Raw genomic sequence first — 12,549 nt, forward strand, 5'->3', positions numbered from 1 at the left:
CATAACATGGTTGTTTTGCAAAACTGGCTTCCCCATTGACTTTGCTTGTCAGGTCACAAAAGGGGATCACATGACCCCAGGTTACCCTGCAACCGTCATAAGTATGAACGAACTGCCAAACATCTGAATGTTGATCATGTGACCATGGGGATGCAACAATGGTTGTAAACCGTCATAAGTCACTGTTTTCAGTGATGTTGTAACTTTGAACAGCCACTAAATGAACTGTTGTAAGTCGAGGATTGCCTGTATATTAGTCTACCTCTATTTTAAGGGTCTGGAAAAAAACCAAAATTTAGCCTCTTATCTTTCTTCTAGGGACCAGTAATCATGAAAACCTTTTATTACTGCACACGGTTGGCTGCTAAATATTTGATGACGGTTTCTAAAGTGCTGGATTTCGGAAATTATACCCAAAGAATTCTGCTCTGTATTTGCATCCATTTTAACTTTCCAGCCTTAAAATTACTGTTTTAAGTAAGCTATGCTGTTCTTGGACTTAACTTATCCAAACCTGGATGAGTTTGTTCAGTTAAAATGGACAAGATTCCTCACATAACCTTCCAGTTCCCCATTCCAATTAGCGCACAAGTGTTTTTTAAGTGTTCTTTTTTAAAGAAAAAGATTAGGGTAAGAATTTAGCATCTCTATTTGATCAGGGCCCGCTTGCTTTATTCATGCTGAACCTATGACCATAATGGAGCCTACCCATTAAGGTCCCATGTCATGACGGTCATTAAGCAAGTAGCACAGTGATGCACCTCATCTCTGCTCCCCCTGATGTAGCCATTAAGGAAGGCATGGGGTGTGGGGGAGGGTATAGGTCTGCACTGCAGCAATGCCACAGATCACAGGTGTCCGGTTGCGGGCCTCCTCCACCCAAGGGCACCTTGAGTTACTTAACAGGATAACAGAAACGGAAGTGATCTTGGGGGTCTTCCAGTCCAATCCCCTGCTCAGGCATGAGACCCTATTTACCCTTTCAGACCCCGTGGATCCAGGGAGGCCTTTCCCACACCACCACTAGGTATTCTCAGATCTCAAGCCTGTTTCCCACCCCATTGAGTCCCACGCTCTGCTTCCCATCCCCCCCCCCTCACCAAATGTTTGGTCCCTTACCTCCTGGGTATTATACATCACTTTCTGGAAACAGCTGTTGCATTATGCAACCTCCCTACACAGTGGAGGCCATGTGGCTCCATCCTGGGAGCACGTAAACATTATAGAGAGGCTACCATCAATTGTAACGGCTCCCAAAATGGCACCGGATTCCAGGACAGAGCCATGTGAGCTGCAGGCAAGCCAGGGAGTAGAATGGCCGGCTCTCCTTCTCACAGTGACCTCCAAAGCTCCAGGGAACACATTAGTGTAGGAAAGCAGGTCGCTTCACCCCTCAGCATCCCTCATGGTGGACAACCAGGAAGGACAGATAGTTCTTGACTTGGGACCACAACTGAGCCAAAAATTTCCACTTCTAAGCAAGATGGTGGTTAAGTGAGTTTTGCCCCATTTTACAACCTTTCTTGCCAAAGTTGTTTAGCACACCACAGAAGGTATTAAGTGAATTGTGTGGTTGTTAAGGAAATCTGGCTTTCCCCACTCATTTTGTTTGTCGGAAGCCAGCTGGGAAGATCATAAAAGGTTATCATATGATCCTGGGACACTGCAACTGTCATAAATATGAGCCAACTGCTAATTTTGATCACATGGCCGTGGGATTGCTGCAAAGGTCATCAGCATGAAAAACATAAGTCACAACTTTCTTTGTCGTTTTAACTTCAAACAGTCACCATGAAGTCAAGGACTACCTGTATTAGATGGTCCTGTATTGCTAAATTTACCAGGATTTTAGACAAATGAAAGAGAAGTTGCCAAACCATGGCTGGTCGTGGTTTGCTTTACCACCAGGGAGGCATTCATTGTCAGAATCCCTACAATGACTAAGATTAATCCTGGTTTAATGTATTATAAGATAAAGGTTCCCCTGGCACATATGCTAGTCATTCCCAACTCTAGCGGGCGGTGCTCATCTCTGTTTCAAAGCCGAAGAGCCAGCGCTGTCTGAAGACATCTCTGTGGTCATATAGTTGGCATGATTCAACACCAAAGGCGCACAGAAAGCTGTTCCCTTCCCACCAAAGGTGGTCCCTATTTTTCTACTTGCATTTTTTACCTGCTTTCAAACTGCTAGGTTGGCAGAAGCTGGGACAAGGAACAGGAATTTTCCGTTACGCAGCAGTAGGGATTCGAACCGCTGAACTGCCAAACCTTCGATCAATAAACTCAATGTCTTAGCCACTGAGCCACAGCATCGCTTTAATGCAGTGTTGGCACTCCTTTTCAGCACCAAGTGCTGAAACGGGAGCGCATGTGCATGAGCGTGCTGGAAACCTGAAGAGCAGCCACCCGGTGCACATATGCATGCCAGGAAGATAATCTTCCGGTTTCCAGCACACACATGTGCACCAGCCACCTGGTCTTTGGTTTCTGGCGTGCATGGGCACACAAAGACCAGGTGGCCAGTGCACATCTGCGTGCCGGAAACCGGAAGATCAAAGGGCAGCTGCTCTTCTGGTTTCCGGCGCTCCCATGCATGTGAAGACCAGCTGGCTGGCATACCCAGAAGAGCAACAGGCAACGGGTCACGTGTCCGAAGACATGGCTCTGCGTGCCACTTCCGGCACACGTGCCATAGGTTCACCATCATTGCTTTAATTTATTATGCAGACATGCTACTTCTCTGTGCAGTTCCCCCAGAACTAAAGAATAGAGGCTCTTCTGCTTCAAAAGGTCTTTGCATCTCAACTTTCCATCTAAAGCAGTCGCACCTTATAGAATCCAAAGCCGGGGTCCACCAAGTCAGTCCCAACAGCACTACTGCACTGGGCCTCCATCTCCACGGCCCCTTCTCCATTATTGGAGCTTTTGTCCGATTCACTTTGGCCTGAACAGCAGCCAGAGTCCGTGTCCGAAAGTTCAGAGTCTTTCTCCTTGTTCACCAGGGGCAAGAGAGTGGGGCTTTGTCTCACTAACAGCTGGACGATGTCGTTCAAATTCACGCTGTAATCGAAGAGGGAGTGGCCATCTTCCATCTGTAGGTTGAGAGAAGATCACAGTCACAAAAGGCAAACAATGGTTAACAGAAATGTTAAGATACGGAGTTCACATGTCCTCTGCAGGCAGAAAGTTTCAAAATGAAGGACCAAGCACTCCACATAGGAAATACCCACTGGAAACCTTGGAGAGCCATCAAGTATAGCAAAATAGTGACCTAGATCTATTTTTTATATTCATTCATTCTTTCCTTTCAAGTTCCTAAAATCTTCCCACCCTCTTCCCTCCCCTGCCTCCTCATAGCTGACAATATTTGGGGGTGGAGGGGGGGGGGGTTCCCCTGATTCTTCTTCCTAAACTTCTTTGGCCCAAATCAAGAGCTGATTCAGGTTATGGCCCCAACCACTCAAAAATAGGCTGTTCCATGCATGGAGCACTTTGAGTCACTTGGAGTTGGGCAACCGGTAAAATTTAAATTAAAAAAAAATGCCTATTTCTACTATTTGCATAGATGAAATGCCTAGTGACCGCATTTCCTGATTTCCCAAACTAATAATCTCGTATATAGCATTATTAGTTGAGAATTTGGAGCAATGAAGTCATATTTGTGGTAAGGCTTGCACCTTTCATTATGATGGCATTATGAGAATATCTACAGAGCAAACGACTCTGGAAGAATGGCTGCATAGTTCGTGGGTTAAAGTGTTTCTCAAAATTTATTTGTGCGGCAAGGCAAACAAACCCTATTGTTTGCAAAGCTTGTTATCTATCTATCTCTAAAACTCTTGTTTAACTGGATGAAATTGTGCATTATAGCAGGGGTAGCCAACCTCGGCAACTTTAAGACTTGTGGAGTTCAACTCGAGTTCCTCAGCCAGCAAAGCAAAGCAAAGAGTTGAAGTCCACCAGTCTTAAAGCTGCCACGGTTGGAGACCCCTGCATTATAGGGCAATAATTTTTGAATCGAGATATCTCAAATGGGCTAACTTACAGAATGTATCCAAAATCTGGGATCCATAATTCCCATGGGATTGAAATTTGTGAAATTTGATAAACTATTTAATCATATAGACCAATCATAAAACATTTTGTGACTTTATACAAAATATGACAAAATATCTCCTGTGGTCCTGATGCTCAACTTTCCTAAACAGTTCATCAGGAACTATTTCCAAAGCAAATCCATTCCGGAATATCTTGATGATCTTTTTTTTTAAAGAACTTCTCCAGGGAAGTACAGTAGAAGCTCAGCCGTTGTTGAAAGCATGAAGGAAACTAGTAAGGAAATATCTCTGAAACAATGACCCAACAGCTCACATATTGTCTACAGGTAGTCCTCAACTTACAACCACAATTGAGCCCCAAATTTCTGTTGTTAAGTGAAACGTTTGTTCAGTGAGTTTGGCCCCATTTTATGACCTTTCTTGCCTCAGTTGTTAAGTGAATCACTGCAATTGATAGGTTAGTATCCTGGTTGCTCAGTGAATCTGGCTTCCCCATTGACTTTGCTTGTCAGAAAGTGGCAACAGTCATAAATTTGAGTCAGTTCCTAAGCATCTGAATTTTGATCACATGATCATGGGGATGCTGGAAATGTCATAACTGAAAAATGGTCATAATTCACTTTTTTCAGTGCCATTGTTCTTTGAACATTCACCAAGCGAACTGTTGTAAATCGAGGACTATCTGTATGCTAATGACACATAGATGGTAAAAACTGGTATCTTTATCCTGTTAATAAGAAACAATAATCATTATGCAAAATGACCCTGCTATTGTACAGTTAAACTGGGGAAAATACACTTCATTTCAAGTAATTAAGTAGATTAACTCTTTGAAGGGACTTCAAAGAACACAAAACAAGCTTTACTGATAATAGAATCAGAGCAGGAGTACAGCACTTAGAAGCTAAGAAACGCCAGGGAAACTATTAGAGAATTCCAAGATTGTCGGCTAAAGTGGGAAGCTGGAAAAAACATTCCCCCCCCCAAAAGAAAATGGCAACACCCCCCCCCCCAAATCAACTTAAGGAAACTGAATGGATATAAGGACATGGCTATCTTTTTATTTACCATCAAAACACTGCGAGAACATTATCACTAGAGGGCAGTGCAAGTATTTTCTTTTTTTAAAACCAAATTAATAACAAGCCTCCTTAAGAAGCTTTTAACCAGTTCAAAAAAGCCATTTACCTAAGAGATTCACACCAAACACATTTAGAAAAGTTCAGCCAAAAGAGCTAGAATTCTCCATCTCCGCTAACATTCATTAACTGAGGCATTACTTGAGAAAAGCCATTTTACCACTGTGTAAGTAGCAGTTTCAATCCATTAGTACGTTCACCATAAGCAAGCCATGGGTTACGATGGCAGGACCAGGACTGCCATTGCTAAGCCATGCAGTTGTAAAGCACAGCATTACAAATCCACATTGCTTAGTGAGGATAAGCCAACAATCTTGGATGGTGTCATAACCCCAATCTTTGCAGATTTTTAAGGGGGAAGTGGCAGAGTCCCAGGAGGGAGGGGGAGGCCACGCCACTCAGGAGTAGGGGGAGGGCCTGGCGCAGGAAGGTTAGAGGGGGTGGCACAGCAGGCAGGAGCACATGCTGGATGGTCTAGTGGGCGTGAGCTCAAAAGAGTGGGGGGAGGGGAATACTCATTAGAGTGACTGGCAAACTTCCCTGCCAGCTTCCCCATAACTTTGCTTGTGGGAAGCCCGCAGGGAAAGCTGCAAACATTGATTACATGATCGCTGATCGCTGGACGCTACAACCATCCTAACTGCAAGTGGGTTGCAAAGCACCCATATCGTGATCACGTGACTGCAGGGGGGCTGCAACGGATTCAACGTACAGCCTAGATTTAAGTATCACTCGTTCAATACCGCCGCACCTTCGAATGGTCACTGAACAAGAGGTCAATAAGCAGTCTGCCTGTATTAAGAAAAGAGTTTGAGGGATGCAACACACTTCAGTAGCATGGAGAGAACAACACTGTTCACAGCAATTATTTCTGATATTGATCCAGCTGGATCAACCTTAAGATCACTACACACATGCTTTTCCTCCTAACTTTAAAAGTACATACACCTTTTTTAAGAACACTCTTGATATCTGAATTAGAATAGAATAGAATAGAATAGAATAGAATAGAATAGAATAGAATAGAATAGAATAGAATAGAATAGAATAGAATTGAATTTTTTTATTGGCCAAGTGTGATTGGACACACACAGAATTTGTCTTGGTGCATATGCTCTCAGTGTACATAAAAGAAAAGATACGTTCATCAAGGTACAACATTTACAACACAATTGATGGTCAGTATATCAATATAAATCATAAGGATTGCCAGCAACAAAGTTACAGTCATACATACAGCCAATTAGGCATTGTCCTGATTTCTCAGAATAACAGAGTTGGAAAGGGGGGGTCAAAGTGGCCATCTATGTCAAAATTAAACAGCCCTCTCACAACAGGGAGGGTGGGGATACGACACCAATAACAATAACAACAACAGAGTTGGAAGGGACCTTGGAGGCCTTCTAGTCCAACCCCCTGCCCAGGCAGGAAACCCTACACCATCTCAGACAGATGGTTATCCAACATTTTCTTAAAAATTTCCAGTGTTGGAGCATTCACAACTTCTGCAGGCAAGTCGTTCCACTTATTAATTGTTCAAACTGTCAGGAAATTTCTCCTTAGTTCTAAGTTGCTTTTTTCTTTGATCAGTTTCCACCCATTGCTTCTTGTTCTACTCTCAGGTGCTTTGGAGAATACCTTGACTCCCTCTTCTTTATGGCAACCCCTAAGATATTGCAACACTGCTATCATATCTCCCCTAGTCCTCCTTTTCATTAAACTAGACATACCCAATTCCTGCAACCATTCTTCATGTGTTTTAGCCTCCAGTTCTCTAATCATCTCTGTTGCTCTTTTCTGCACTCTTTCTAGAGTCTCAACATCTTTTTTACATCGCGGCGACCAAAACTGAATGCAATATTCCAAGTGTGGTCTTACTAAGGCATTATAAAGTGGTATTAACACTTCATGTGATCTTAATTCTCTCCCTGTTTATGCAGCCCAGAACTGCGTTGGCTTTTTTAGCAGCTGCTGCACACTGCTGGCTCATATCTAAATGGCTGGCTCATATCTAAACATCATCTATCTCCAACAGTTCCAAGAAGGCTTCACATCCATTTGCACTACTCAGGTGATCCTAACCACAGCGTAAACCTCCAAGTGGCCTCAATGACCCTCTAAAATAATGCAAAAGACCAGCTGTCTTATAAATCCTTCCATTCCCCACCATCCACTCAGAGCTGAAGAAGCTATTTGGATGAGAAGCAAAAGTCTTCAAAGGAAAAAAAAATCCTGAAAGTCCAGTGGCCTCTTGAAAAAAAGCATCTTTGGGATGACTATGACCTGGATCAGGGGTCACCAATCTTTTGGACCTCAGCACCACCAAATTCATAATTTTAAATCTCATGAACCACTAATACGAATTTTTTAAAAAGATAAATAGTATTTAGTGCAATATAAAAAATGCAAACAATTTTTCTGCAGACCACCAAAATTTTCTGGTGGGCCACCAGTGGTCCACGGACCACCAGTTGGTGACCACTGACCTGGATGAATGCGAATCACCCAAGACAGAGTCAGAAGGGACCTTGGATATCCAACCCTCCCTCCACTCATTCCCACGCTCAAGCAGGAAACCCTATACCATGAATCTCTTCTTAAACCACTCCAGTGTTGCAGCATTCAGAACATCTGGAGGCAAGTCGTTCCACTGGTTAATTGTTCTGTCAGGAAATTTCTCCCTAATTTTAGGTTAGTTCTTTCCTTGATTAGTTTCCATCTGTTGTTCCTTCTTGTCCTGCCTTCAGATGCTTTGGAGCGCCACAACAGAAATCCAGAAGGGGGAGTTGAAGGCCTCCTACAACAAAACCATGCGAAGGAATCTACCACATGTGGTAAGGAGTGAAGTGCCAAAGCGCCAATTTCCACAAACGCTAAATCGTCCCAACACGATTTGAACGCTCAACTGGAGAGAAGGACGAAAGCTACGTACCTGTTTCCCTCGATAGAAAAGCCTCTGTCGGTCAGGTACCACCCTGAAAACTTCATGGATCCTCTGACGGAGCTCTTCCACTTTCGTCAGCTTGGAAAGAGAGTCCACCCGATGGGTCTCTTTCCCATCCATCGTGCGCACTTGGATCCACATTGTGGCGGTTGTCCCTGTGGAAGAATCACAAGCACGTGAAGGAAGGGGAGACGGGAAATTGTGCCTTCCCCATCAACCCCGATTTTGCCCCCCAACACGTGCCCACCCCTCGCAAGTCCCCCCACCTCATTCAAGCTAGAAGCACGTCCATGTTTGCGCAACACTCGGTCCCATTTTGCATCCATTGTGCAAATCCAGCATTGCGTTCCCTGTATGAGACCCTCCCCGCCCGCCCTCTGTAATTACTCCCCTCTTCCCCCCCCCCCGATTTTAACAGGCTGCCATTCATTTCATCTGGCTGAAATAAAATCCCTGATGCATTTATTGCCAATACTTTTTTTTTAGTTAGTTTGTTTTGGGAGGTGGGGGGGGGAGAATAATTTATCCCAGGATGACCAGCCAGCTTGGATAAACCCGATGAAATACGATATAGACCCCTGAAAGGTAGACGGGCTTCGATTGAACCTAAATTTGGACTGGATAAAAACTAAAAAAGTTAAATTGCAGTAATTCCCCCACCCCAAAAAATAGCCGTTATTACGATACTAGCGCTGGCATTGCTGCTGCTGCTGCGCGATTTCCAAACCGCTCGTTTCTTAGCAAAAGTTATCCAGATGACGAATATAAAGTTTGCACAACCATCTTTCCCCACTTTCGTAACACCCTCCCCCCATTAAAAACAACGTTCCCATGGCAACCGTGGCCTTATTTTTCTCACCCCAAAGCCCCCCAAGCGCTCTCTTCACCCCCTTCAGGATTCCCCCTCCCCGAAGTTCCCTCCCCCACGAGCGCCCCCAAGTTTCCCCCATTCCTAGAAGCCCTTAAACTGACCAGCCTCCTCCCCATATCTATAGGCGGCTAGGACGCCCCTCATGGAACCCCCAATTCCAGGTCTCCCCATTTCAGGGACCCACATAAAAAGTCCCCCCCAGTGAAGCCCAGTCTGCCCCGGCGCTCTCAACCCTCCTCCGCTTCGGCCCTCCCGTTCCTCGCCCCCAAAGCGGCCCGTTTTGAGGGGGCTCCCCTTCCGCACCTCGCCGGCCGTTGCCCCCTCGGAGCCGCTCGACGACCCCACAGCGCGACCGCTCAACCGAACCGTCTGGCTGGGTGTTTTTTTTTTTAATATGTATTTCCCCGCCTTGCTTTTTTTTTGCTTGCGCTCCGCCCCCTTCCCCGCTCCTCGCCCCCCGATTGGCCGAGCGCCCTCGAAGGCTGGATGCCCATAAGCCGCTTTCCTTCTGGAAAGCCTCCAGCTCCCGCCTTCCCTCCACGCCAGCAAGTTCGGCTGCGCTCCTCTTTCCACCCCCTCCCTATCCGACGACTTGCCTGTTCCTCCTCGCGGAGTTCAAGGCGCGCGCCACAAATTGAAAAAAAACCGCCGGCCCGCGAGGATTGGGAAAGGGAAGTCTCGCGAGATGCTGCTAATAAAAAAAAAAAAAGCCGAGAGAAAAGCTCTTGAGGGAAGCGGGCGGGCGGGGGGGGGGCAGCCGATAGATTTAAAGGGACAGGCTACATTTTTCAGCTTCCCTTCCATCCCTTGCAACAATTTTGCGCGTTATTTCGAAAAGGAGACGCGCTTTTCAGTTGGTTTGTAGCAGAAAGGCTGCAAAGGCAATTTGGCCAGCCCAAAATTAAAACCCTATCCGTTGCAAGGCCCTAATGTTATTTATTTATTTTGTTCAATGGCTATGGGATAAGGGCTTACTTAAAAAAAAAATTTGATTAATTTAATTAATGGACCATGATTTCCCATGGAACTAATTTTCAAAAAAAAAAAAAAAAAGCATCTGTGGACTCAAATTTCCTCTCAAATAGGTTGCAATTTCCTTGCAAATAGGTTGCATCACAGCCTTAGAGGACAAAATGCTTGCAAAACCATCATCATATATGCCCTCAGGCAAGAGTAAATTTGTGCAACTCAACTTGGAAGTTTATTCCAAAATATTTCCAATATTTAGAACTACCTAACCCTGGTTGGAGCAACAATCTCGCAGCATCTTTTAACGCTTGCCAATTTACTGCAGCAGGAATCTGCCTCTTGGTTAAAGAGTTACAATACCTAGAATGCACAGCAGGGCATTTAGAGGAGACTGCCAGAAGCCGTGGGGAGACCGGATTCATTCAATCAATGAAACATGTGCGTTATTATAATTATTGATCGAGTATATGAGATTGCTGGGTTCTGAACGATTCAGGCTGGCATGCAGAAAAGATTTTAAAAGTTCCACCAGAAAAGGATAGACAGAGAAAAGAGTTGAAAGCATCCACCTTTGAAAAACACCAAAAAATATCCTAATGTTCTTAAAATCATCCTGCTCCGGTACCTGTTGGAAAAACCAGATTTTTAAAAAATCTTTCCGAAAAGATTGCACAGCATAGCCGAAAAGCTAAATGGAAGTCTTTGAGTTATAAAGACAAAGAAATGCAAATGAAAAATGGGTGTAGAGGCAACGAAATGTATTTACATCATAACTGATTTATTTGTATTTCTTCAGAGCATGGAATTACGAGCATCGCCCGAGAGCTGGTGAAAAAAAACGTGGCAAATCGTAAATGGCGCAATCGGCTGGAGAAAATCTCTTTACTGTATCTTGCAGCTAACGCCTCGTGGAATATTTTGCTTTTTTTTGTTTTCTTTGTCGCCCAGCCTTCCTTCCTACAACCCTGTCCCACCCACCTTCCACCAATTCGTCACCGGTTAGGAATGTCGCCCACCCGTCCAATCCTGATCTCCTACTGCCTTGATCCTGTTTGGGGGATCCCTTTTGTGATCCACCACGTGGCGCGCGGGAAAATACCAAGCGAAACTCCCCGATTTCTGTCCTTCCCTGTCCTTTGGGGCCTCCAATCTGCTCACAATTGCTTTTATTCCCAAACTGAAAGTCACAACACTGAGGCGTTCGCTGATATTTCGAAGACGCAACAAGCAAGGATGGAACTGGATTTTGGGGCAGAGCTGCCTGTGAAACACCCTTGTGCTCGAAGGGCAGCTATGCCACAGGAAGGGCGAGGTCACCACAAAATAACACACAGGTTGCAAGTCAAGGCTATCGACTTTAAGCATCCATGAAAACATTAAAAGCGGTATTTCTCAGCCTCCGGAAAATTAAGACGCGTGGACTTCAATCCCCAGAATTCCCCAGCCAGCAGAAGTCCAAATAGTCTATTAATTTCTGAAGAACTATTACATTACAGATAGTCCTCATCTTACGACCACAATTGAGCCCCAGATTTCCACCGCTAAGCGAGACATTGGTTGAGTCTTTGGCCCATTTTGCAACCTTTCTTGCCAGTTGTTAAATGAATCACTGCAGTTTAGGTTAGTGACACGATTGTTAAGCGAATCTGGCTTCCCTGTTGATTTTGCTCGTCAGAAGGTCACAAAAGGGGATCCCATGAGCCTGGGACACTGCAACCGTCATAAATATGAGTCAGTTGCCAAGCATCCGAATTTTGATCATGTGACCACAAAGGATGCTGCAACGGTGAAAAAGTCTCAAATCACCTTTTTCAGTGCCATAGTAATTTCAAATGGCCACCAAATGAACAATTATAAGTTGAGGTTTACCTGTACCTGGTGGTCTCCTTTTCAAGTACAGGTAGTCCTCAACCTACGACCACAATGGAACCCAAATTTATGCTGTTAAGTGCGAAATTTATTAAGCGAATGTTGCCCCGTTTCACGACTCTTCTCGCCACGTTTGCTAAGTGAAGTTGTTGAAAGTAACCCGGTTGTTAAGTGAATCCAGTTTCCTTCTTGACTCTGCTTGTCGGAAGGTCACGAAAGGGGATCACGTGACCCCAGGACACCGCAACCGTCATGAATATGAGCCACTTTTCAAGCATCCGAATTTTGATCACGTGACCATGGGGATGTTGCAACGGTCATAAATTGAAAAATGGATCACAAGTCACTTTTTTCAGTGCTGTTATAACTTTGAACGGCCACTAAATGAACTGTTGTAAGTCGAGGACTCCCTGCGCTAAACATGAATAAAAGGTTAGCATTCATTATTCACCCTGGTGTTGTGTCTGTGCCCCCCCGAGAAAGGGCCCCCTGCCAGAAAGTGACTCGGTAAGTGAGGGGGAAGGGCTGTCAGGACTTACCTCTGGAGCACCGGCTTCCGTGGCTCAACTCCAGGAGCCAGAGGCAGGCCAGGTGGAAGAGATAACGAGGCCTCCGTCCCCTGACTCTTCCCCCCCAGGCCACGCCTCCAGACCCAGCTGATGGCAATCAGGCCTGGTTGGACCCTAGGTTTCGTAGGCA

At 45.0% G+C, this 12,549-nt stretch overlaps 1 protein-coding gene across 3 annotated transcripts in view; it reads right to left on the reverse strand.

The window, feature by feature from the left end:
* Positions 1-12,549, reverse strand: part of UHRF1 (ubiquitin like with PHD and ring finger domains 1) — a 41,212-nt gene that overhangs the window by 17,550 nt on the left and 11,113 nt on the right. For 2 of the 3 annotated variants that reach the window (XM_058163590.1, XM_058163593.1), the window contains exons 2-3: positions 8,130-8,296; positions 2,829-3,092 (exon numbers count right to left, since the gene is read on the reverse strand). In XM_058163590.1, the coding sequence (XP_058019573.1) occupies positions 2,829-3,092; positions 8,130-8,282 (417 nt within the window). In that variant the 5' untranslated portion in view covers positions 8,283-8,296. Of the gene's footprint in view, positions 1-2,828; positions 3,093-8,129; positions 8,297-9,315; positions 9,441-12,549 lie in introns of those variants that run through there. The other variant, XM_058163591.1, reaches the window with a different exon arrangement.

This window comes from Ahaetulla prasina, chromosome 1 (genome assembly GCF_028640845.1).
Source record: "Ahaetulla prasina isolate Xishuangbanna chromosome 1, ASM2864084v1, whole genome shotgun sequence".
NCBI classification, from domain to species: Eukaryota; Metazoa; Chordata; class Lepidosauria; order Squamata; family Colubridae; genus Ahaetulla; species Ahaetulla prasina.